Source organism: Marmota monax, unplaced genomic scaffold (assembly GCF_021218885.2).
Source record: "Marmota monax isolate L192 unplaced genomic scaffold, Marmota_monax_Labrador192_F-V1.1 WCK01_AAM20220418_F8-fsc00210, whole genome shotgun sequence".
Taxonomy (NCBI): Eukaryota; Metazoa; Chordata; class Mammalia; order Rodentia; family Sciuridae; genus Marmota; species Marmota monax.
The window spans coordinates 115,966-143,397 of NW_026695248.1; the positions used below are offsets into that span (position 1 = coordinate 115,966).

The 27,432-nt window shown below is 40.8% G+C and overlaps 1 protein-coding gene across 4 annotated transcripts in view; it reads right to left on the reverse strand.

Annotated features, from left to right (window-relative positions):
- The window catches only part of Tmem131 (transmembrane protein 131), a 166,191-nt gene that overhangs the window by 61,835 nt on the left and 76,924 nt on the right, over window positions 1-27,432 (reverse strand). For all 4 annotated transcript variants that reach the window (XM_046440299.2, XM_046440298.2, XM_046440300.2 and 1 more), the window contains exons 5-8: window positions 12,121-12,244; window positions 5,894-6,010; window positions 4,078-4,200; window positions 43-123 (exon numbers count right to left, since the gene is read on the reverse strand). In XM_046440299.2, the coding sequence (XP_046296255.1) occupies window positions 43-123; window positions 4,078-4,200; window positions 5,894-6,010; window positions 12,121-12,244 (445 nt within the window). The remainder of the gene's footprint in view (window positions 1-42; window positions 124-4,077; window positions 4,201-5,893; window positions 6,011-12,120; window positions 12,245-27,432) is intronic.

Consider the following 27,432-nt stretch of genomic DNA (forward strand, 5'->3'; position numbering starts at 1 on the left):
CAACTCTTCATTGTATTTAAGAAACAACTGGCTTCCACTCACCCACAGCTTCCTGGTTCCTCCCTGTTGCCCTGTTGGAAGCTCCAGGTGAAGGTCTCCTCCACTTGAGTACATCTCTACCACCTGGGACAGAGGACCACATGCTGGTTAGTGTCAAAAATCACATTCTCAACCTGAGTGACTTGCTGTTTCAGAAGTAAGTTTGGTATCATAACTGTTTATCTGAAAAAGTGTGTCCTGATATAAATGTAGGATACCACATCTTATCACTCAATTCAGTGCCTCATATGCATAACCAATGGTGGTACTGTTAATTAAAACAAGATAACTGAAAATTAAACTTAGAAACAGTGAATCTGGTTCAGAGACTAGGTTAAAAAGCAACAGAACAATTCTTTTTCACATAAAATAATTTGAGGAAATCATTTTCAAGTATTAGAAATACCTGTTTCGTATTTCTTGTAGAAACGTGTTTCTTTAATAATACACATATATCAAGAGATAGCAGCTTATCCAATAACTACAACCATGACAGAGTGAAGAGATAATTAGCCAGAGATACAAAACCAACCTAGTACAGTATGGAAACATCTGGTTTCTGGGGAAGGGACAGAGGTTAACCAGGACAAGGGCCTGGCTGAACAGGGGGAAGAACTCCTCAAGTTCTGTGGCTCAGCGGAGTACCTATGCTTGACAGTGATGAACTAACTGTCTATTCAGAGTAGCTAGTTAAAAGGATTTCAAAAGTTTCCAACACAAATAAATGATAATTTCTGATGTGAGAGATAAGCCAGTGACCCTGAGCTGGTCATTACTCTTTGTATATATGTACTGAAATGTCACAGTGTACATACCTCAAGATACATACAATCACTACAGGTCAGAACAAAACCACGAAACATAAAAAATATCTGGCTTCTACTGGTAGCAAATTAACAGGTCCTAATAGCTCTGTGACTTGTGCTTACACTTACAATTTTTTAGAAAAGGCCTAAGGTTATCACTGATACACAAAAAATAATCCACATTTAAGCATACAACTGAGGAATTCTGACATATGTTTGTAGGTACGAAGCCGTCACTGCAATTAAGATACCAAGTAGATCCACTGCCCCCACCTTATGCCCTCTGCAAACTATACTCCTTTTCTGCCCCTTTCTATTTCCCAGAAATCACGGACCTCTCTGTGTCAGTATAGATTAGCTTGCATTTTCTAAAATTTATATAAAGGGGATAAACAGTATGCACTCGTCTGGCTTCTTTAATTCAGTGTAATTATCTTGAGATACACCATTTTGTATGTATTAATAGGTTGTTTCTTTCTATTTTATGGCTATTTTGCAGTTTCTATGCATTCACTGGTTTCTCCAGTGTGCAGCTATGAGGATAAAGCTGCCTTGACACCAAGTACAAAAGCCTTGGTGTGGAGACCTGCTTTCCCTTCTTTGGGGTTAGTGCCACAGAACAGGTCAGATGTCAGGAGACTTTCCTATAAAGGCAGGTAACCCTAGCTCTTTGAAAGAAGGAATACATTTCATCAACTTAACTAAATCTGGGGTGATGTAGAAGGGAAACTTCCACTTGTTTAATCACAAAAAGTCCCCAGAAGTCAATACAAAGGACAAAGCCAGGGAAGCTGTAATACTGAGTACAAGCTTGGATATTTTTGTTGTTTTTTCTTCTTGTGGTGCATATTGCTATGAAAGCATTGCCTTTTGCAAAGACTGAAGGGCTAAGATTTCCTGACTGTAACTCATCTGCTGACCTCCTCCAGTGCTCTCCTAGAGCATAGACTGTGTCAACCATAGCAACACCCTGACTGCTGCGGGGATTGCAGACCTTCTTCTGAAAAGCCAGAAAATATCACACAATAGTTCATTTAATCTTTCAAGGTAACAAGGAAAGAAGCATAATAATGTTTGGAAACAAGATTGCTACTGATGATAGAGAAGATGAGTAGGAAATGGAGACTGAAAAACTCTGAATTACAAACCAAAGGAAAATCGCATTAAAACCAGGAACTGGTGACAGTCTGATTTTCATCTAGTACTATTTGTCCTAATTTAGTAGAGTTTAGAAGAAAAGGTGGACAAACAACATAGTCAGAATATAATTTATGTTAAAAAAGTATATTTGTGTGCCCACATGTGCCTGCAAATGCACAGAAAAAGGTGTGAAGGACATCATGCAGATCCCAGTGGGGTCTCTGAGGAGGGTCTCTGAGGAGACTGTAGCTGTGTCGTCCATATGACAGATACCAGCCACATGTGCTCATTTACATTTAAAAACTGGAACAAAATGAAATTAAATGTTCAGTTCTTCAGCGACCACAGCCACATGAGGATAGTGGTTACTGTCTTGGACAAAGTAGATGCAGAATTTTTTTGTCATCAAAGTTCTGTTGGAAAGTAGGGCATTCAAGGGGACCTCTGCTTCACTGGTATAACTGCTGCATGCTTTGGTATCAGGCAGATCACATGTGTTTGTGTATAATAAAATAACTGAATGCATTTTCTTGCTGTACAATATTTTCTTAAATCTGAAGGCAAGTCAACCAACACAGCACTACCTATTACGGGACTCTTGGGGTCCAAGAAGGCAACTTTAATTTCTCTTCCTCTCCTGTGTGCTGGTGAAACGGCCACTGTGGTAAATCCTGAAAAGACTAGAGGAAATGAATTCAAAGTAGTAGCTGTTCTAGACGACAGGTGGGTAACTCCAAAGGCTGAGGGGAAAAGGTACAGACCCCAGGCTATTTAAACAACTGGAGATGACCAACACCTTAGAGTCCTACAAGCTCCATCTTTCTGTGTGACAATCAGCTTCTGGGTCTGTAGCCTGCTAACCACAGAGGGCACCCTGGGTGCTCTGTAACACCTTTTCCACAGCAGGGTGGGGTGACTCACGCACCAGGGTCTGCGAGACATGGTTTTATTTCATTGAAAAAAATAAAGAAAGCAGCCAACTGGGGCTTCTGTATACATCTGTGATAAAAGTTAGCAGAACAGGGAAAATTCACTGTGCTCTAAAGTAGCAAAGTGTCTAAATCAGATTGATGATGAAGACAGCAACACTTTTGATTTGCAAAAGCAGAAAGCAGAGCATTTCCCTCCTTTGTGATGGAGATATCTAAAGAAATTAAAACCGGGGCAATGAACTTTTATCAGTAGCTCTTCTCAGCCAAGTGTTGGGAGGGACTTCCTTTTGGTTGCTTCAGTTGTAATTCCTAAGTGTCTCACTATTCAGGCTCTGAAAATCTCCCTTTGTCCCTCCTCATTTCCCTTTCATTTCTTATGAACATTTATGCCAGGGGACCAAGGAGGATGAAAATCGTAGCCTTGCACTTGCTACATAGTATATGATTTTTCTTCTTCCTACCATTTTCAAGCTACTGTTAAGTCCTGTGATGTGGTCCCGAGAACTCTGGGCCCTGGGTGTATTTATGATGGACGATTCTGGAAAGCATCCACATCTCCTTCTAACACAGACAACACAACTCAGAGCTCTAGTGGCTACATGTGTTAGCTAGGTGGAAGTCGCTGGTGTGGGGAGGGGATTTTAGGAAACCTCTGAAGGAGTGACACTTGCCACACTTGCCACTCCCACTGCAACAGAGACAGGGAGTGGGTGAGGGGAGGTTTCTAGGCTGGCTAAGATAAGGAGTTCAATTTTATAAATAAGAGTCAGTTTGCTTGATTAATTCTGTATTACCCTTCGCTGGATTTTAATTTTCAAAATGCCATCACCAAAAATTTATTATTACAAGAAATAAATGCAAACTATTTTTTAAAAGTTTATACTGAACCAAAAAGAACTCAGTTTTTCTGTACAGTTGAACACTTTTCAAAGTAAACACAGAACACCCTGAACTATAAACACCTGAGAAGCTACTAAAAATGGTCCCCAAATTGAAAATCCAAACTGCTGTATTCCAAAATTCAGACTACAGTACAATTGTATTAAAGTTAACACCCCCTTAAATGCACTTATAAAACCCTGAAAGTTTTAACAAACAGATTATATGCTACAGAATTCTCACCAAAATGAGGCTTAATTAAAACCATTTCCTAAACTCACCTGTAAAGGCTCACTGTGAGGGTTGTGTATGTTTATTATGGGTGAGAAACTGCTATTCACAGGCACTCTGGCTCCAAGGAATGGCCTCAATCGATATGGATTTGGAACTCCAACACCAAATACCTATTTTGAAGAAGAAAAAAACCCCTCTGAGCTGCTTTTGTAACTACCATTTTTATGGTTACAATTCTGCTTGATCTAAGGAGACTGGCGAATCTAATGTAGATAGAAGAGTAATAATACCCTTTTTAAAAACTGAATTTGGCTACATATTTGATTTACTCAATGTATGTGCATTTGGAATGACGACTATAATATGTTGGAAATGGAAATGGCAGCAGTCCTTCATGGAACACACAAAAACAAGAGAAAAGGGACTCATAAGATTTCAGACAGACCACAGTTAAATTTAGCCCTATGATGACTAAGCAGGGTGAACCAGTTATTCAAATGACACACACTTATTCAGTGTCTGTGATGTGTGGTGCGCAGGATCACAGGTGTGCGTGCATGCACACACACACAGCAGTCATCAATTTAAGAGTGAACAAGATAAATAATGTGCCTACTCTCATTGAAACTTACAATCTAGTTTTGGGACAGACTAGATGTCAACAAAAAAGGTCTAAAAACATCCCTCTGGCTCAGAGTGGGTCCTGAACTGGGGATAGGGATGGGGCTAGGGAGGAGGGGAGACAGTTAGCTGGCTGCAGTGTAATCCAGAGAGTGCTCATGGTGCATGAGGAGGGAAATGGACAGGCTCAGGAGACACTCAGGAGGAAGACTGGGAGAATGACTAGGTGTGGAGAGGTACAGATGGAAGACAGCTGGCCTCGGGCTAACCGCAGCCCTCAGAGAGTCCACACTGGCTGCAACCAGTGGAGATGCCTCTGTAGGGCCACGACTTCCACTCTTAGATACTGTCTTCTTGCTTGCTGGTCAAGTGCATGTTAAACGGGGATCATCTACACAGCACTCGGAACTTACTGAACAAAGCAGCTGTTACTGCTTACTGAAAGCCTCTGAAACAACCCGTGAAGGCTTATCCAGTGGCAGCAAGCAGAACACGGCACTTCACTAAAATGGAAAAGTTTACTCTGATTCTTATTTTCAAAACAGATAGTGCTCTAGAGACTGGAGAGGAAATGTTTAAAAAAACAAAAAAAGGCATAGTAAGTAAGAACTGAAACACTTGAGTTCCTAGTAGCAAACTAGGATAACTGGGGCAATCACTGAACCTTCCTAAATTTCAACTTCCTCGTCTAAAAAACCATGAGAATAATAAAATCTAATGCAAGCAGAAGTTCATATTGTGTCGACAAATACAAAATTCTTAATAATCTTAATATATAAAAATCTTGATTCATACACAGAATGGCTGATTTACAAAAGATTTATTATATGATTCCTATAAACATGAATTTTCTTTAATAATCCAAACAAGGAATCTATGTAAAATAAATTGATCAAAATTTGAACAATATACCTCCTAAAGAAAAGCAGGCACATACATTTTAATTTCAAAGTTATTATTAAATATGCTTCATAAGTGTGTTAGTCTTTAAAAATTGAGTCAGTATAAAAATACTTTTTACTATTCTTTTGTTAATCTCATATTAACACTTTAGCTATAGTTTTAAGATTATTTGTTCACAGACTGATGTCCATAGTGAATATAAAAATGCTGTAAGTCTAAACTCTTACATTTCTATTATCTCAAGTTTCTGAAGTGAGTTCTTAAAAGGTTGTCATCTGAAGTTGGCGATGATGATTATATTTTATAAAAATAAATAAAAGTTTTAATTCTCGTTCTTACCTGGTAAGTAAATACCCCATGATTAGATGTGTTAATAAATAAAGTATTTTCTACATTTCCTACTACTCTTGCAAGAAAAACTACATCAAATGATGTATTTCCTCCCGGAAGAATTTTCTGGAAAAAAATAAAATAAAATAAAGTTAAACTGGTGACCCTCCCTGCCCCCCAAAATCTGATCATACTGGCCAAAATTAGCTAAAGTTCTCTATAATGAGTATCTTAGAATCATTTACATAAATTAGCTTTTTTTCTTTAAAATTTACGCATTAAGTTATGCGAACTATTGCACAATGGAAAATAACAAAAAGATGTCTTCATAATGGATGTCTGCAGTCACATGGCTTGTCCATTACCAGCCCAGAGCCCTGTACAACAGATGGCTGCCTTGGACTCTGTCATTCAGTGTTTGCCAGGCTGGAATGAAGTACCTCATTATAGGCAGTTCCATGACCAGTCAATCAAGCAGGCGTTGGACTGAAGCTGAGCTTTTCACATAGATGTACTACCCTACTACTAAGCAGCAGCTTGTATTATTATTCTGAAGAATAAGCCCAGGCCCGCACCCCTCCCACCTCTGCCATCCATCCACATAGGCACAAAATGTCCTTGTAACTTAAATTAGGAAAGAAGGCAAGGGACAAAGTACATGTGGGATCTCACTCCTGTTATCTGGGGCAGACTGAAAACGTCACTGCAGTCAAAGAAATAAAAAATTATTACACAAAACAACAGGGGCTGTTCAAGGCTGGGGCTGAAATTCTGCTTGCAGTGAAGCCTTAAAAGGCATTTAACAAGGGCTGGGATTGCGGCTCAGTGGCAGAGCGCTTGCCTCGCATGTATGAGGCACTGGGTTCAATCCTCAGCACCACATAAAAATAAATAAAATAAATAAAGGTATTGTGTCCGTCTAGAACTAAAAAAATATTTTAAAAAAAGGCATTTAATAAGCAAAGCTGATAACCTCTCCCATTCTGAGTACAAGGCTACGACTCTAAAATACTCCAAATTATAGCTCAAAATACATGGCACTGAGACTCTGCTTTGCTTAAGGATGAAAAACGTTGGAAAGAGCATTCCTCCTGCATTATCAGCAACAAAAAGCGGAAAAACTTAAAAAGTCACAATTGTCCTTGAACTATATCAGAGATTGGTTATCAACCACCCAAAATCTCAGGAAGACAAACACTTCCAAGGAGAGATGGAATGTGACTACTGGCTCACCCAACATAGAGAATGGTACAGTCGAGGCTACCACCAGGAGGTAAAAAAGAATTCAGTGAAAATGTTTATAGAGTTTAAAGGCTGTGTGTGTGCTCTCCCAGGAGAGCACAGAACCCCTGGAAGCTGTGACCACTAGGTGGAGCCACACCGGAGTCAGAGATCAATGACATCCACATCTGCTGAGTCCCTAGAGAGTCAGACATTGAACAGTGAGTGCACTTTTGAATAATCCACAGCTTATGTAAGTAGTCATGAAAGAAATTATATTTTGAGTTGATTTGAGAACACAATGTGTACAAATTTGTGGGCAGCAGTTAAGACAATACTTCAAAGGAAATTTTAGTATCAAATGATTATTTTGAACATAAATGTCTCAAATCAAGAATCTATGTTTCTGCTTTGAGAAACTAGAAAAAGAGTCAATTAAATCCAAAGTAAAAGGAAGAATAATAAAGAGAGGAGGAAAAATTAAACAGAGTATAGAAAAAAAATTAATAAAACCAGTGCTGGTGCCAGAAAAAGGCCCATAAAACTGATAAAAACTTCTATACAGAATAATTGAATGAAAAGCGAGAGGATGAGAACAAAAAAGAAGGAACTAAAATATGAGTATTATTGCTGGGCACAGTGGTGCCTACCTATAAACCCAGTGGCTTGGGAGGCTGAGATAGGAGGATTGTGAGTTCAAAGCCAACCTCAGCAAAAGTGAGGTGCTAAGCAACTCGGTGAGACCCAGTTTCTAAATAAAATACAAAATAGGGCTGGGGATGTGGCTCAGTGGTCGAGTGCCCCTGAGTTCAATCCCCAGTACACCCCCTGCAAATAAGTATTATTATATACTCTTTATACATAAAAAATGGTAAAGGAATATTACGAACAACCCTATGTCTATAAATTAAAAAACTAGAGGAAACATATACCCCTTTTCATTTCTATTCAGTTGGCAACGATCTTTTAATTTGTATTTTCATATTGGTGGGGGGTATCGGAGATTGAACTCAGGGACACTTGACCACTGAGCCACATCCCCAGCCCTATTTTGTATTTTTTTAATTTAGAGACAGGGTCTCACTGAGATGCTTAGTGCCTCATTTTTGCTGAGGCTGGCTTTGAACTCGCAATCCTCCCGTCTCAGCCTCCCGAGCTGCTAGGATCACAGTCTGCGTCACTGCACCCCGCATTGTTGTTTTCTTATTTGATTTAAGTTGCCAAAGTCGTCCTTATTATACTTAGTAATACAGTGCAAAGATCTAAGAAGAAAAAGTTAATATCCTCAAGCCTTGTCCATTCTCACCCCTCAGGTTATCTAGTTAACCTGAATGTCTGTAACTTGATCTATCTCTTATAATCAAAGGTACATAGATTCTTTGCTTTCTATAAAACATGACATTACATCCTGCTCCACCACATGCCTTTTTTACATAAACACATGCATATTATTCACAGCATATCCTAGATTAACAGATACAGATCTATTTCATTCTTTTTGTCATCTGTACAATATCCCATACAAATGCTAAATCACGTTCTGTTCAATTCCCAACACCATGCTTGAACATCACAGTTTAACCTAAAACAGAATAAATAATGTCCAGTTTCTACAATGAATTAAAAATAGTCATTAGTATTCATTAATGGCCTTCAACCCATAAAATTATTTTTCACTCTAAAGCACATACATGTAAATGGACCAAAACATTTAGACTGAAACAAAGTTTTTCTTAGTTTTCAGTTTGCCTGGAAATTGATTTACTCAAAAAATTTCAGTCAATCAAAGACAAAATTATTTTTGTTTCCTTGTTATGTGTGTAAGGCATCCCCTCCATAGTTCAAACAAGTGAAATATGACTATCCATACAATATTAAAAGACTGTATCCTTTGATGCAAAACATACGTTGTATATGGGACTAACCTGCAGTCTTAATATTAGGTAACTTTTAACTATAATTAGAAAAATATGGGGCTGGGGATGTGGCTCAAGCGGTAGCACGCTCGCCTGGCATGCGTGCAGCCCGGGTTCGATCCTCAGCACCACATACAAACAAAGATGTTGTGTCCGCCAAAAACTAAAAAAATAAATATTAAAAAATTATCTCTCTTTAAAAAAAAAAGAAAGAAAAATATATTTAATTACTAATAACTGTAGATAAATTAATAATTGAAGATATATAAAGAGAAATAAGATGTCAGAAAAACACATTTCTACATCTCTTACCCTACTGGTTAATATGAAGGTGGCATCAGTTAATAAAAATTTTTTATTGCCAAAGAAGTTAAGACCTGCCTAGGATGCTGAGGATGATGCAGGGAGGCAGAGTTGCAAGGACACACAGAAAGGTCTGCTCGCCTGGGTGCAGAAACACCAAAGCCCTGGCTGCAGGCACAAAAGCTGAGGAGGAGGGGAAGGAGGTTATTTCTTCCCTCAGGAGTTCATTCTCTCTCCCTTCCTCCTCCTGAGCTTCTGGAGTCAATGTTACCGCAGGGAAGAAGATGGAAAGATAAGGAGGAGGAACAAAGGTAAAAAAAGCAGATTGCAGCTGTATCCTTTGAAGCAAAATCTGGACCATCTAAATGTTGCTTTTACTGTTTAATTCCACCTCCTGACAGCAGAAAACACAGATCTATTTTTAACTTGTTCTTTGATTATGTACACTTTTATTTATTTATTTTTTTTTGTGGTGCTGGGGATTGAACCCAGGTCCTTGTGAATTCGAGGCGAGCATTCTACCAACTGAACTATATCCCCAGCCCCAGTTTATATTTTTAAGAATTTCCAGGAAAACTATTCTCTTCACATAAGTTCATCTGTAGAAACAGATCTAGTTCAGAAATGGTAAAATGGTGATCTTTAGCTAATGTTGTTAGGTCCACACTGTTTCTAAAACTGAGTTCATTATCTATGTGTAAAAACTGGGAAACATAAAAATTCTTATTCCTGATTTTTCTTGAAGAATCAGAACTGTGTATGGACTGACACTCTCAAAGGCCACTAAGACTGCAGCCTTGGTGGGCCACATGCTCTCCACAGAACTCCCTGTCCCTCTGGCTTGTGAAGGTAGAGAAAAGAGTGAAAACACTGGCCTTTACCGCAAGTAAAGCTGGTGTTCAGAAACAACAAACATCACTTGAACTAGCAATGTTAAAAAAGTTATAAATAAAACGTGTAGTGCAGATGTGAACTATTTTTAAACTATTTCCATGTCTACCTGCCCTCTAACTCAACACACACACAGGCACTGAGGAAAGCTGGCTGGTTCTACATGCATATGAGTGTAGGACACAAGCCAGCCACTGTAGTGCAGTACCACTGGGATCACTGGGAGGCTAAGGGCCCTAGACTTCATCTTAGTTCTTTTTTTTTTTTAAGAGAGAGAGAGAGAGAGAGAGAGAGAGAAGTTTTTAATATTTATTTTTTAGTTTTCGGCGGACACAACATCTTTGTTTGTATGTGGTGCTGAGGATCGAACCCAGGCTGCACGCATGCCAGGCGAGCGTGCTACCGCTTGAGCCACATCCCCAGCCCCTTCACCTTAGTTCTTGAAAATAACTGCATAACCTGGGCAAACCCCTCCAGGATAAGGCTTTTCATTGTACACACAGGTCTATCAGAACTAGAATTCTACTAAGACCTTTGCACATTTATAAGAATTGTGGAGTTATCTTTTAGGTACAACAAACACATTGATAATGAACTTAGGTGAAATTTACTTTCAGAAACATTTAAGAAAAGAGATATTTTCCATTAGTACTACAAAAAATTTATTACCAAAATAACATGATGACTTATCAATACTTCATTTATAAAATGCGTTTAAGTGAAAAAAGTCAAAATTATTTTTTTTAAATCCTACAAGTTGCTACCTAATAACATATGATAAAATAGGATTTTAGAAATGAGAAATGTAAAAATCTAAACAACTGATATAAAACTAATAGCTTCTATGTTTAAAAAAGTTCCTTTTTTGTTCTTTATTGCATCTCTTCAGAGGAGTCAGTGGAAAGATGAAATTAGGTTCCATTTATTTACTTCTCTCTGATACTAGATATTTATACATTAAAGCTTAATGCATTCTCTTAAATTCAAAACTTAAGATCCAATTTTTTATTTTGATAAGAAAAAAGTCCTTTTTTAAAAAATAACATAACAAGTCCACTGACTAACTACAAAACTGTAAGTAAAATTTTAGAGCATGCCTGCGGTAGAGCCCTAACACGGTCCCAAGATGCCTGTGACTATGCCGGGGCCTTGCCCCTGTGGTTATTTACAAGGCATGGTAAAGGATTTGGCAAATGTAATCGCGGCTAGCAGTCAGCTGACTCTCAGTTAGTGGAAAGGTAGGCCATGAAGATGGCCCTGAGCCAGTGCCACGAGTCTTCAAAAGCAGAGTTTGCTCCACTGGTGGCAGAAGAGGAAGAGTAAGGGGAAATAACACATTGCTGCTGGCGTGGATGTGGAGGGGCCCCTAAGAAGGAATGTGGGTGCCTCGGGCTGAGAGGGGTCTGTGGTTAACATCAGCAACTGAATGGGGCTTCAGTTCCACAGGCACAGGAACTCAATTGTGCCCACAACTCGAATGAGTCTGGAGGTGGATTTCCCCTCAGCGCCTCCAGACAAGGGCTCAGCCTGGCAGCCTAATCTCCCCTGTGACAGCTGAGCTAACAACCCACTGGATTCGCAACCTACTGACTGCGTGCTAATGAGTGGGTACGGTCTTAAGCCATCAAATTTATGATAATTTGTTGTGCACCAATAGAAAGATGCCAAGAAATTATTAAGAGAAAATCAACTGACTGTAAGGATATTTAAGATTCCCAGCTGTTTTGTGTTGAGAAAAACAATGTCTTTTTAAGGGAAGGAGTAATAACTCTCAGGAAACTGAACAAACTCAAATCTAGGAAAGATAAGAAACATTCAAGCCAGATTCTAATTACAGTGAATAAAATTATTCATCAATATCCAACTAAGCACCCAGGAGAGATAATTTTTAGCAGAGAAACTTACCCTATTTTGAAAAAATGATGCATGAAAATGTGATGTTGTAGCAGATATGGATACTAAAGTAATGGTTTCTTCAGAACTAGGATTATGTAAGTAGACCTTCTCCATTTTTGGCATTCCAACTGGCCTGTAAAAATGAAAAGGCAACTGTTACAAATACTTCAAAGATAATTCTAATTGTAAAGATAAGTACCAGTCATTTAAAACATTAAATAACCAAATTATTAAAAGTTCATATTCACATACATTAAAATATCAAATTGATTAAAATGTAAAATTACACACAAAATACATTTCACTACTCAGCAAATATTTATTGAGTGTCTGTCACAGGCTACCCGCTATGCCAAGTGCCATGATACAGCAAAGTCAGTCTCAGCCCAGTGAAACCTACAACGTAATGAGGAACAGGCAGGGACCAAGTGGACCAGATTGGACCTTTTCTCTCAGCAATGCCACCCTGCCCTCCTATAGACTGAGAACCATGTACTTCTCAAACTCCACTGGTAAATAAATGGGATGGATTCAAACTAAAAAGCTTCTTCTTGGCAAAGGAAACAATCAATAATGTGAGCATAGAGCCTACAGATTGGCAGAAAATCTTTACCACATGCACTTCAGATCATGCATTAATCTCTAGGATATATCAAGAATTCAAAAAACTTAACACCAAAATAAAACAAAACAAAAATTAAAAAACCAAGTTTGCTTTCAAAGTGAAATCTAATGAAGTCCACTTAGTGCTTCTGTAGCCATTCTTCTCAACTTATACAGCATCAGAGAATTCTGCATGTAAATTACACATTTTTTTTTTCTTAGCGTTCTATGGTCATTTCATTGTCCTGAGCCTTCTCTCTCCGGCAAGATTATCAGCACCCTGAGGACAAATGACACATCACATACTTTCTGCATGCTGCTCATAATATCTAGCACAGTCCCAGGCATGCATGTGTGTTTGCTTGCTTTCTCTCTCTCTCTCTTCTCTCTCTCTCTCTCACACACACACACACACACACACACACCCTCTCTCTCTCCTGATCTGATCTTGCCCAACACAAACAAGTACGTTGCTAGGTTTTCACAATCCCAACATTCCACCCAGACTGGGTGCTCGTGATTGACCCATGTCTCAGCCAACTGTTCACTGTTTTTCTCCTTAACCTCTACACTAATTCAAACTGTCACCTTCTAAGTCAAATACAACCTTCTTTCATGAGGCCCTTTCTTCATGCAACCATTTTAGGCCATGCTTTTAAAAACTTTCTGTGCTTTTTAATTCAAATTCAAGGTTTGTGTTTAAACCCCCAACCCTAAGAAGCTGAAAATGCAGAGGCAGAACTGTGTTTTCTATCTGGTTCAAGTATCCAGCTTGCTTTTGTCCTGAAAGAAGTTTTGTCTCTACCTTTTCTTCCATTCAGTTGATCGCCTCCAATTTAAGACTTGGGAAATTTGATTAAACAGTGAACCCATGATCATTTTTGCTAGCTAAAAAAATTACTTGGGTTTTATGCATCTTCAAAGATGGCAAATTAGTAGTACATATGGGGTCTCCTTGCTACTCCCACCTAATTTGCCAACATTGCTGAACGAACTTGAAAGTTAGAAGGAGATATGGATTCTGAGAAATAACAACAAACCCAGGGAGAAATCCTTGGGGAACTGAAGGCTGCCTTGAACTGGCAGTTGGGAGGAACGAGGGGGATTGCGGGGCAAAGGGCAGCCCAAGCTGACACAGAGAGGCCAGGCAGAGGAAGGCTTCCCAACACTTACTCTCCACCTCCTTCCCTGTTGTCTTGAGGCCATCAGAGCCGACTCCTGCATCTTGGAACAGGGGAAAGGCTGGCAGCGGCTAGGAGCTGAAGATGGCTGTCCTTGAGCTCTTCTCTGAATGCCCTCTCCGGTCCTCCAAAGTCTTAGGGCTGGGGGATTACACTTTAGGAAGACACTTCTACCCAACATGCTTATGCCTAAACACTGTTTCAGAGACAGTAGTGACAAATATGGGCAGTCGACAGTGTGTGCAACCAGGGTTCTCCACCTCGGGCATTAGTCCTCTTCTTAAATTCACAAGAAGGGACAAAGGGCTTGGCCTTCTGCCCTTTCTTATTATGCCCTTTAAGACGGTAGCTCATAAAGTCATACAGTAAAACAACATGAGTACATCAACTAGGAAATATATACAATGTGGTGACAGACAGGAATGCCAGCCCCAATATGATGACTGAACCTGTAAGAGGATTTATGCTTCCCCACTTCATTAACATCAGACAGACTTGGTTCTTTCTGCATGAGATGTATGACTTGCAAATATTTAACCCATTCTGTGGACTGTCTGTTTTATTTTCTTGAGAGTCATCATTTGGAGCACAAAATTTTAACTTTAAGTAATCTAATTATATATTTTATCTTTTGTCACTTATGCTTCTGTATTCCAACCTAAAAAAACAGTGCACAGTCCAGGGTAATTGGGATACATGGTGATGTTTTCTTCTAATGGCTTACAGTTTTGTTCCATTACATTTACATCTGATATATTTAGCTTTAATGTTACATTTTCAATTAATTTTGGAGTATGGTGTGAGGAGGGGTCCAAATGATTTTTTTTTTTTTTTGGCATGTGGATATTAAAGTTTTCTAGCATCATTTGTTGCAAAGACTGCTCTTTTCTCTGTTAAGTTGTATTGGTACCACAGTCAAAATCAACCGACAACAAATATAACAGTCTATTTCTAGAATCTAAATTCTTTTCCATTTATCTATGCATCTATCCTTACGTTGGTATGAGTGTCTTAACTACTGTTGCTCTGTACAAAGTTTCTGAAATTGGGAAGTGTGAGTCCTCCAATTCTGGTTGCCTTTTAAAGATTGCTTTAGCTGTTCTGGTACCTTATTTTCCATGTGAATTTTAAAATCAAGTTGTCAATTTCCACAAGAAAGACAACTGAGATTTTCAGGGGAATGCATTAAATTGATAGATCAATTTAGGGTACTGTAATCTTAATTTGTGTCTTTTGACTCATGAACATGGAATGTTTTCCTGTTTATTTTTTAATTTCCCTTGGTAATGACTTCTAGTTTTCAGTATACAAGCCTTACACTGATTGTGTCAAATTTACATTTAAGTATTTTATTCTTCTTTGATGTTATTGTAAATAGAATTTTCTTAATTTTAAGATTATTTATTGCCAATGTACAAAAATAGTTTTTTTGTGTGTGTATATTAATCTTGTATCCCGTAACCCTAATAATCCTGCTTATTAGTTCTAATGGTTTTTATTTTCCTAAAATGCATTCCTAAGGAATATCCACATACTAATGCACAACATATGCAGACAGACAGTTTTATTTCTTCCTTTCCTTCAGGGTGTCTTTTGTTTCTTTTTTTTTTAATATATTTTTTTATTGGTTGTTCAAAACATTACAAAGCTCATGATATATCATCTTTCATACATTTGACTCTTTTGTTTCTTTATCTCGTCTAGTTGCCCTGGTCAGACCTGGGGTTTAATACTGAATAGAAGTGACAAGAACAGGCATCACTGTCTTGGTCTTGATTTTAGTGGGGAACTTTGTACTCTTTGTATGGTAAGAATGAGCCAGCCTTCAGGTTTTCATAGATGCTCTTTATTAGGTTAAAGAAATTCCCCTTCTATTCCTAATTTGTTGAGAATTGTGAAAAGATACAGCATTTTTCATGTTTTTTTTTTTGTGTGTGTGTGCTTGACATGTTTCTTTTCCCTTTCTTATATTAGTATAGTGCATTACATCAACTGATTTTCAAATGTTAAACTAAAGCTTGCATTCTTAAGATTAAAACCACTTGGTCATGGTGTACAATTCTTTTTGTGTGTTGCTGGATTCTGTTTGGTATTTTGTGGAGAATTTGTGCACATCTATTCAGAAGGGATAGTTGTCTGTGTTCCCCCCCCACACACACACCTTTGACTTGTTTTGGTATAAGGGGGCAATACAGGCCAAAAAGACTAAGTTGGAAAGTGTACACTTCTGTTGTTTAGGAGACTCTGTGAATGACTGAGGCTAATTCTTCTTTGTATGTTTTGTAGCAATCACCAGTAAAGTTATGTGTACCAGGGATTGCTTTCTGGGAGGTTTTTGGTGATTAATTTAAACTCTTTAATTGCTATAAGTCTACTCAGAATTTTAAATTTCTTCTTGATTTTCTATTTCCATTCAGACTTTCTGTTTGTTATTTCTATAGGCAAAAATGTAAACAAATGGGTATGAAGCTGTGTTTCAACAGAACTTTATTTACAAAAACAGAGGACAATGGGGGCTACGGAGGGATATCAGCAAGAGGAGGGAATGGAAGACCCAGACCTCCTTATCCCACTGAGATGCCAAATTAATACACAGAAAAACTCTTTTCATGAGAAACCCAGAAACTAGTTTAAGAGTCTCACCCCAAGTGAACTTGAAACCTGTTGCATCAAAGCTGGTAGCAAAATCTGGTACATCAACTCTCTAGAGCCTCCACCCCCGGCATAGCACAGCACAACAAGGTGGAAAATCCCAACTTCTAGCTTCTCTTAGGCAGGGAGAGAGCAGGCTGGACCACACGCCCAAAGTCTTGATTTTCTAGGGGCCTTCCTTCCTGAGGCATGGACTTCTATCTTGTCTGAATCTAGGGGCCACCGAGAACAAAAGCAATGGTTTGTCCTTACAGATATACAAGGCATACAGCACACCTGTGATCACGATTAACAAGCCATACAAGAATACACTAAATCCTTTGTTTGTTTTGTAGGTTTAAAGTATTTCTAAATCAAAACTGGGGAAAGTAAGTTCAAAAACAGGTAAAACTAATGTACTATTTAGAAATGTGTGCAGGTACAATATAACAGTAAAGAAAATTTAGAAATGATTAGAAGACTGAGGAAAAGTGGTTAATCCTGTAGAGCAAGGAAACTGTCACCGGGGCCACATACAGAACAGGGTCTAGGTGCTGACAAGCGTTCTCTTTCTCCAGCTGTGTGGTAGATGTAAAAATACATTTGTCATGCATTTTTCTCTGTGTAAGTATATCATACAAAAAAGAAAAAAAAGGTAGAGATAAGGTTACAGTGAGGTAACAAAAATACTCTAGAAAGTAAAACAACTCTACAATTGTTAAACACCATATAAAAATGGAATAAAAGGGGCTGGGGTTGTGGCTCAGTGGTACAGCGCTGGCCTCACATATGTGAGGCACTGGGTTCAATCCTCCACATCACATAAAAATAAATAAAATAAAGGTATTGTGTCCAACTACAACTAATATTAAAAGAAAACAACCAAACAAACCAAAAAATCTAAATAAAGCATTGGTGGCTTTTTTTTCTCCCTCAAACTATAGAGTGACCAGAAGTCAGTAAAGATGGCTTTGTTATGTATGCTATTTCCTCAAGGTCAATGAAGTGGAAGGAGTCTGCTGAAGACCTACATTGGAGGCCTGCATTAGAAAAATGCAATTTGGTTTTACCAGTTGATTCTTATCTAACCATCAATGATAGATGAAGCCTATTTAGTCAGATATGGAGCTCAGTACGCTGGGACATATCCCTCGATAATCCACTGTAAAAAAATGTTAGCAAATGCTATTTAACAATAGAATGTTAGGGAACTCATTAGGTAGCTATTATGATAAATAACTCATAATGCATTTATTTGTCCAAGTTGAAATATTGTCTGTTTACTTATAATCTTGTCTAACTTCCTAATTAGGATTTCACAGACATTCTTGAGTAAAGCCCTCAAAACAAAAGGAGAAAAAAAGAAGTGAAACCCTGGTCAGAATTTCATGTACTCATGTATCTGACTCTCAGCAGTCACATATTTAATCTGCTTTTCATCTGCTGTATCATCTAAATCAAAATCCAAGTGGCTACATGTTCCCATTTCTTCTGTGGCTTCATTTACACCCGAATCTGGGACTCTACATTTTCTGTCTTTCCTGAAATGGAATGATAACATCTTTTTTCCATATTACCCAAAATACACAACAGGGTCCAAAAAATGCATAAGTTAAGAACTCTTCACTGTCTTTTGTACTCATATCACACTTCTAAAAATGGTTTTGATAACAGTTCACGCTGTTTTATTTCATACACCACTGGAGGATTTCTTTACAAGCTGATGTGAGTTTTGCGGCTGAGGCTGAGGCTGAGGCTGCCTCTGAGGCCTAAACCAAGCCTGGCTTGTGGAAAGCTGTGGGTGCCGCTGCTCTGCAGAAGTCGGGCAGATGCTCCCCGGCCAAGGGCCCTACTGAAGCAGCTCTCCTGGGAAGGCTGTACCCAGACTGCCCTGAAAGCTGGGATTCCACAAACTAGTTTCTCTGCTTTACTCAGGAAAGCAGAAACCTGGGCTAACATCTCTCCTTGGCTCACAGCCCAGCCACCACAAGGCCCACGGTAGTTCCATGGCTCAACAGCCTGCTACAGGTTAAGAGTGGAACCAGGGCTTGGGTTCTGACTGGCGATGGCAGGCTAAGGAAAGCAGGTTTGTGAGGACACTTCTGGCATTATGGAGCAGGAAGCTAAATACTCTCAGACCCTCAAATAAGAAGCAACCAACCTGCTCAATTTTTAGACCCCTTAACCAACTGGCTCGTGGATCCTAGATGGGAACTCAGGACTCTGAAACAGGTGAGCAGGTACAAACCCATGCAGGGCCTCACACTATGGCCAGGACACTGCAGGAAGAAGCCGTCTATAGTACTGCATGGAAGAGAAAGTCTTCTTCCTCAAGCTTTGTATAGACATGGAAGAACAATGACAGTACAGAAATAAAAACAGACTCCTTTCAACCTGAAAGTTCACCACTTCTGTACTGTGTTTTAAAAATATGCTCAGCTACAATCCAAATAGAATTCAGGATAAATATCAATCAGTCACTACTTAATGTTATCCCTTGTGTGACTTTAATCAGTCCCAGTTAAGGAGAAAACAAGGTATAAGATGGACAGGTCTTTGAGGTATCTTTTAAAAAGACAGGGCTGCAGAGGGCCCGCTGTATCAAAGGATGCTGGAGCAAGGACACAGGATTCCACAGTGCCACTGAGGCTGGCCTTGCCCTCTCTTCAGTGAATGAGCAGAAAGGAAAGGCCCTAGGCCACGTCCCATAGAGACGAACTCTTGCTCAGAGGAGACGGGTCACGTTCTTAGGTTGTTCAGTGAAGCCTGGAGTAACAAGGACAGAGGGAGGGCATAAGCAGGCCATTCTAGGCATGAGTGTCTGCACAGAGTAGGCTGCCTCTCATTCTGGGCAGTGTACCCAGCAGGAAGCAGAGGGAGGCTCTCTGCTCCACCCTTTTCCCTTGGTGACATGAGCAAATTCAGGACTATGGCACATGCTTACTTATAAATACACAGTGCATTATTTTTCTGTGCTTTGTAACCAATTGCCACAAACTTAGTGGTTGAAAGCAACACGACTTATTGTAGCATTCTTTAAGAATGGCTGCATTATCTGCTGAGGGTCTCAGGCTTCTGCCTCCTGGTATGGGCAGGCTGGTTTCTCATTTGAAGCTCACAGTCCCCTTCTAAACCCATTCAGATTGTCGGCAGAATTCAGGTTGCTCTACCTCTTGCTATTCAGTTCTTCTATTTCCAAAACCAGTGTGAAGTAGCTCCCTTGCATCGAATACCTCTTGTGCTTCAAATCTCCAACATTTCTGTTCCTAATTGCTGCAAACACACTTAAAAGGCTCAAGGATTAGTTCAGGCCCACACAGAGAATCTCTCTCTCTTAAAGGTCAGTTGATCTGGGACCTTCATTATACTTTGTAAATTCTGACAGGGACACTTGGGTTAGTGTTTGAGTAATGGGGAAAAAGTGTGGTCAGTACATTAACTAGAGGCCTGAACATTTGCAGACCATCTTAGAATTCTGCTGATCACACGCAGCCTGTGTGACCTGCTTGGCTGGACAGGTAGAATTTAAAAATAAAGATTTCTAGACAAGGCCCATGCTGGTCCTGTTTGTTTCCATTATTGGCTGCTCCAAAGACAGAAGGAGGCACAAAGGGGACAGTGTCGAGTATTTATAGATGAACCAGGCTGATGCAAGTGGACAGCTTTCTCTGCGCTGCAGCAACAGAACTAGCCACTAACTGTCTGTATTCTAGAAGAGTCAGAGGCTCTAAAGAATTAGGAACAAGCAGTATGAATGAGACCAGCTTGGAAAATATGCTGCAATTTTGTGGTCAGTGGCAAGTTTCCTATGCCACAGAAATATGACACTAAATGCCAGGAAACAGCTGGAGAAATGGACTAGCAAGTGCCCTTAGACAAACCTTCTGAATGGCTGGGACACAGCACTCTGTTCTACACAGCTTTTGGCAGGAAGTTGGGCGGAATCAATATGCAGTACTCTGTACCACTCAATTACCACAAAATCCTACCATCAACTCAGAAACACATTGGTGGAAAGGCTCTTACAAAAAGACTGAAGAGCCAGCAACTGAAATGCCAAGGGGCATCAAACACTCCTTCAGAAAGGAGGCCTGCCTGACCTTCCCAAGAATGCCCCAAGTCCATAGAGAGGGGCACCTTCATAAACTGAATTTACTTTGAGAATAAAGACTTCCATTTTTAGTGACAAACATTTAAATGTCCAGTCTTGACACATTAAGTAGCCGTTTCAAACTTCGGATTTGAAAACAAGATTTTCTGCCCTTAATAATTATATAAGCCGAAGAACTCAGGAAAACAAGTTTCCAACGAAGGCATCTTTTACAGTCTGCAATAAATGTTTGAAAAAAGAAGTTGTTATGGAAACAGAACATTTAACAGAATTCGTGTAAATCGGTGGGGGAGGGGTGGAAAGAGAAAGGGGCTGCTGCAGTGGGCTGCTGGTGGTGGGGGAGAGAGGGAGGCAGGAAAAGTAGGCCTGAAGAATCAGTTTAAACTAAAGGATGAAAAATCAAGATGCTAACCTAATGAGTTTTCAGTTCTAGGGTGCAGTAGGGCTGACCAAGGTGGGGAGGAGCCACTTGGAGGGTGGTCTACAGAAGCAAAGGGACTTTTCATTGCCTTCTTACCAAAGGGCCTGAAATCCTTTAGCAGATGCCAGGAGTAGTGAGGACCGCGACTCCACTGGCTATTAAAATTACGAACACACATTACCTCTCCCTTCATTTCTTATGCTTATCAGCGGTGGTTTCCAAGCCCCACTGATGCCCCTCATCTTGCTACATCCGGGCAAGCCAACAGACAAGCCCACAGCCTTTCCAGGCCCTAGTGAGAAGTACAGACCATGCAAGAATCCCCCACCAGCCTCGGCCCTGAATCTCAATAAAAGCCAAGCAAATTTCCTTTCTTTGCTCTCTGAAGCCACTTTCGGACCTGCTTGGGAACCTGCTGTGGTTTCTCCAGAAAGTGTCCTTACATAAGTGTAGATGGTCCCCAACTTATGATGGCTCAGCTTAGGATTTTTCAAGCTTAAGATGGTGCAAAAACAACCTGCACTCAATAGGAATCATCATTTGAATGTGGATCTTTTCTTGGCTCACACTATGTGGCTGCAGCTCCTGGTCAGCCACAGATCAAGGGGGAAGCGACTGAGACTGGCACTGGGCTGTGTTGCCAGTGCTTTCTGGCTCCAGGTATTTCACAAATTCCACGAGAATGCGACACTATTGAAGAAAGCTCTGTGCCAGATGACTCTGCCCAACTGTAGGCTAATGTCAGGGTTCTGGGGACATTTAAAGGAGGTTAGGCTGGGGGGGGGTGGTGCAGCTCAGTATAGAGTGGGTGCTTGGCATGCTTGAAGCCCCATTCCAAAAACAAAAACAAAAAAAGAAAAGAAAAAGGAAAAAGGGAGGCCAGGCTGAGCTGTTGTTGGTAGGCGAGGTGTATTACACAGGTTTTGACTTATTAACATTTTGAACTTAAGGTTTATGGAGACATACACCCAGATTAAGTTAAGGAACATCTGCTTATCAGACCACTTCAAACCCGCTTAGTGCATGTGTGACATCATCCTGGTATCCTAGCCAAACTTTAGGTGGGGATCCATTCCACCTCTGTGGGGTCAACGTGAGACTACGGGTACAGAAGGTTTCCACCTTGGCTGGGCAGGTACTGGCCCCTGGGGTTCAACAGGCTGAGGAGTGGCTGCCCGACAAATACAGGAATGGCACCTGGAGATGTCCACTGCTAAACCCCCTCTGGTCTGCACGGTGGGTGGACACACCTGACTGTGATCACTCTGGGCTCTACACTGAGCTTTTTTATGCTAAAGGAGCAGAAGCAAGTGCTTCCCAGTGGAAGAAAGCTCCAGAGTGCAAGTCTGGAAGCAGTCATAGGATTCTTGCCATCACGGAGGGAAAAGACATTGGCAGTGACAGAGAGTAAGCCAATAGAGAGAGGCACAAATGACGGGCAGAGAGGAGTCCTGGGGGTGCTGATCATGCAGACCCTCTATCCCAAGGGGCAGCTGTACCTCTGGCCTTTCCGCAGATTCCTCACCTCCTCAGGACTCTTTCCAGCACAGTCACACTTACTTTGACAAGTTTCAGTTAACCTCTGTGACAACCAGATGACTATGGCACTGACCAAAAAACAGAGGGACCAAATGTAGTCTGGCACGTTAGTTACGCAGAATGACCTGGTTAATATTATCACCTGCCGGACAATCAGGGAACGAAAGGCCCTATGTGTCTGCTGTGCTCCAACAGTTCACAAATAACAAAGATACAAAGCAGACACGGCAGAAGCCTTCCCCACCGCTGAGTCCTTAAGAGCAAATCCGCCATTTGTTCTCTCCACTTTTCCAACTGTGTGGAGACTCCCGTTAAATCCTCAGCACCACCAAAAAAAAAAAAAAAAAAAAAATCCTGTTAGAGCCAGGTGTGGTGGTGCATGGCTCTAACAGACTCAGGAGGCTGAGGCAGGAGGATCATGAGTTCAAAGCCAGCCTCAGCAACTAAGCAAAGCCCCAAGGAATTTAGCTAGACCCTGTCTCAAAATAAAACATAAAAAATAAAAAGGGCTGGGGATGTGGCTCAGTGGTTAAGTGCTCCTGGGTTCAATCCCTGATGCCAAAAAAAATCCTGCTAGAGGGAAATTCTCAAAGTATGCGTAATATGATTCCTGGAACTCAGGAAGACCTTAGTGACTTCAGGAATGGTGTGGTGCTCTCCACATGTGTGGTGGGCACACAGGAGATTTGGCATTTATCTTTTGACAATAGGAACTGACTAAAGGACTTTTTTTTTGAGGGGTGGCATGATCAGATTTTAATATTAAGAGGATTTTTCTGTTGACAGTATGGATCATAAGTTGGAGAATGGCAGGTTTGTGCTGGAGGACAATATGAAGTGATGGGGCCTAGACTAGGAGGAGAAGCGGGGGCAGTGAGAAGGAGAGGATGAGCAAAGGCCCCTCCAGTCACAGGTGTGGTAGGGGTGATGGGAGTGCTCTGAGGGCAAATGCCAGGAAGCCCCCCGGATTCCCACCTGGTGGGGTCACTCAGAGACTGAAGTTGCAGCAAGACACGTTGCGATGACAGTGACGTTGGTGACACTATCATGGTGAGTGATGGCGTGGGGTACGGGGTCGGGGAAATCACAGGCATATGTCAGACACGTTGGGTGAGGTGGGAGAGCAGAGGCAGGCAGTGGACGGGTAAAGGGACAGAAGCCCTTGAAAGAGAAGGAGGAAGAAGAGGCTTAGACACAGGAGGAAAGCAGAGGGCGGTTCACACGAGTGGTGCCGAGAAAGATCTGAGCGAGGAAGCACTGTGCACTCCACAAGAGATCAAGGAAGATGTGACTAACAAGTGTCACCTAACAGAGAGACCCAAGGGGCGCAGGCCCAGGGCCTGTGGACTCAGCAGTTGGACAAGCCTTCCAAGGACACAGCCCTTTTTGTTCTTCCATTCTGTGAGACAAACTGCTCAGCTCTAACACTGATGGCAGGATGGGGCCACAGTTCCCGGCACCACAGACAGACAAGTCCCAGCAAGGAAGAGGGCGCTTTCTTTCCTGTGTCTCCTTTTGGGGAGAGGGGCTTTCCAGAAGTCCCTGGGTACAAATGCCTAAAACAGGGGTGTGTCTATCCCTGAACTGATCACGAGAATGGGCTCATTACTGACTGAGATTTCATGGGACTTACTCCTGAGTCAGGGACAGGGCCACTTTCCCTAAGGGTAAATGAAAAGGCTGGAGTGGTAGCAAAAGAGAAGTGGGGAGAGGCTGACCAGGCGACAGGCGTGAAGTGGGCCTCTCTATGCTGTGGTATTCTCTGATTGTTTTTCAGTTAATATTCCTTTAAGAAAGAGCAGGAAAGTTTGGAGGCAGAAAGAAATATATGGGAAAAAACTGCAGCCATCTAACAAGCTTTTCGTTTCGGAGAGGGAAAAAAAGGTGCAATACTTTAAAGAGGGTGTGTCATAAAGTATCTCTGGATCTCCTTCAGCAATCAGCTACTTGCTGATGCCATTGGAAATTGTTTTTGGCAGTGAAAATGTACAGTTTCATGTTCTTTGTCCTAAAACTACTGTAAAGTTTCATAAAAAGAACCTCAGCTCTAAAATTACTAAGCAAAATTTTCAACCCCATCGCCTTCCACGTTTTACAATAAAAGTACTAAATTTAGGAACCTCTGGGTTTATAACCATGTGATGGCTTTGTGACACTAACCTGCAGTCCCCAGAATTCCTTTCCAGCTTGTTTCTGGTTAATGTGAGTTATACCTGTTCTCTCCCAAGGGCTGCAAGATGGGGGTCAGGCAGCCACCGCTGTGTCAGTATCCCTTCTCCCTACTGTGTCAGTATCCCTTCTCCCAGCTATTCAGTCACATACTAATCCAGGTACTGCTAGGAGGGATTTTGCAAATGTAATTAAAGCACCCAATCAATTCACTTTAAGTTAATCAAAGAGGATATTATTCTAGGTGGGCCTGTCAATCAGTTGGAAGCCCTTTCAAAGACAGCTTAGACTTTGTGCGGGTGGAGAGACTCCAAACAGCAGCTGGACTAGCAGTATCCCTTCCCCAGAGCCTTCCCTGAAGGCCCACCTGCAGACTGTAAGCTTTAGCCCCTACCCTGGGAGGTCCAGCTGACTCCTGATCTTTCCCTCCTGGCTGCCTGCCCCTGCAGAATCTCAACTTACTTGACTAGTTCCTAGAACCATATTAAGCCAACTCCTTATGATAGACCCTCCATACACATACATACACACACACACACACACACACACACACACTCTGACCAACACATTTAGAATCTCTGGCTGTTTCTACTTCTCTAACTGAACCACTATATGCATAAGTTCACATTTGCCCACCCCTTAGCTCCTACAGATTTGCTTCTACCTTTGTGAGATAAAATACACTTCCCATTTAGCTGTTCTCAGGCTGTTCTCCCATTATTTAAAGCCTTTCTGCACCCAAGGTCTTAGTTCTTTCAGCTGCATTAATAAAACACCATATAATGGGTGGCTTATAAACAACAGAAATATGTTTCTCACAGTTGGAGAGGCTGTGAATCGGAGATCGAGGGCCAGCATGTTTGGGGTCTAGCAATGGCCCTCTCTCTGGTCTTCCTGCTATACTCACATGGTGGGAAGAGCAAGGCAGCTCTATGGGCACCTTTCACAAGGACATTAACCCATTCCTCAGAGTCCTGCCCTCTCTCAGGACTTAATCATCTACAGAGCCCCCTTTCCTACCATCGTCACATAGGAAGTACAGTTCCAACACATAGATGGGGGAGAGGGGACACACAAACATTCAAACCACAGCCAAGAGTTTTCTTTTTGTTTGTTTCCACCATTTTGAAATCAAGGAAAAGTCTGCTACTTTAGGGAACAGCTACTTCCCTATGCTTCAGATAAATTTCTTCACTGTGCTCCCTGACCCTGGTTTGTACTGTACTGGTTTGTCCTTCTTTCCGTGTGTCTTCAGCAAACCTTCCAGACTTTCTCTAAGCTCAGGAGATTTCTGTTTCTCTATGACCAAGGACCAGTCCCGCTAAGGAATCCCATTTATTCTCTTTCCAGTCAGAGACTGGTTCTTTTATTCTGATCAGTTGCCTCTTGTTCATGATAAATTATTGTCTAGTCTAAAGGTAACTAAAAACTTCAACAGGGCAGTCTGCTAAGGAAATAGGCATGGTTGCATTTAAACCATTAAATTCAGCACTGATCACAAGAAAGAAACATCTTAAACAATTCCAGTGAATGAATTTAACAAATATACCTATATTATTTTTCTTTAAAACTGTAAAAGTAACAGAAAAGTCAGTGGAATTTTTATCAGTATACATAATATAGGAAGTCAAGAAGCAGGTTATAAAATACTATGTTCAGGAAATATGGTTATATTTTTATAACTTAATAAATGAGTAGTGATGCACAGAAAAGGACTCAAAAAGCAACCTCAGCTGGGCACAGTGGCACACGCCAGCGGCTCAAGAGGCTGCGGCAGGCAGGAAGACTGTTGTGCTCAAACCCAGCCTCAGGAAAAGAAAGGTCCTAAGTAACTTGGTGAGACCCTGTCTCTAAATAAAATACAAAATAGAGCTGGGGATGTGGCTCTGTGGTTGAGTGCCTAAATTCAATCCCTGGTACCCACCCCAAAGAAAACAAGCTCAAATTTAAGGTTTCCAGGTGTTTGGATTATGAGTAGCATTTTATTTCCCTCTCCCTGCCCCCACAAATAAGTATTTTTTAAAGCTTACTACAGTGAGCGTATACTGCTTGCTTAGCAGGCAACTCCTATAAGTTCTGTGGTGGTGATTTATCAACCATGGCCCAGCACAGGAATTCCTAAGTAGCTCCAAAGAACCCACTACTAGTAGACTTGGAGGGGAATGTCTGTAAACCCCTTGAACCTGTATGCAAAGTGGTGTGTGTGTGTGTGTGTGTGTGTGTATTGGGAGACAGGAAGCAAGAGGGTCCACAGCTTTCATCCATCCCAAAGAGATCCATGACACAAAAACGGTCAAGATCATCAATCCAGAATCTTGCTTGATCTTATCCCAACTTCTCCTATTTTGGTGGTGGAGCATTGCTTGATGGATTGAGAGACAGTTAATTTGGAACAGGAATTTCTAGTTTTAGTTCAGGTATTTATCTCAAAATAAAATTTACAAAACTTTCTCAAAAAACAAATACTGAAGTAAAAAAAAAAACCAAACAAAAAAAAAAACACCAGTTGCATATAACTTTTTAAAGAATATTTTGAGAATACTTACCTGTACCAAGTTTTTCAAAGTTGGACTTCTACTTGCAAATGCTCTACCAAGAACTAGGCAAGAGCTACACCCACTACAACCCCCTCACTACTTTAGACTAAAATCCTGATACTATGCACT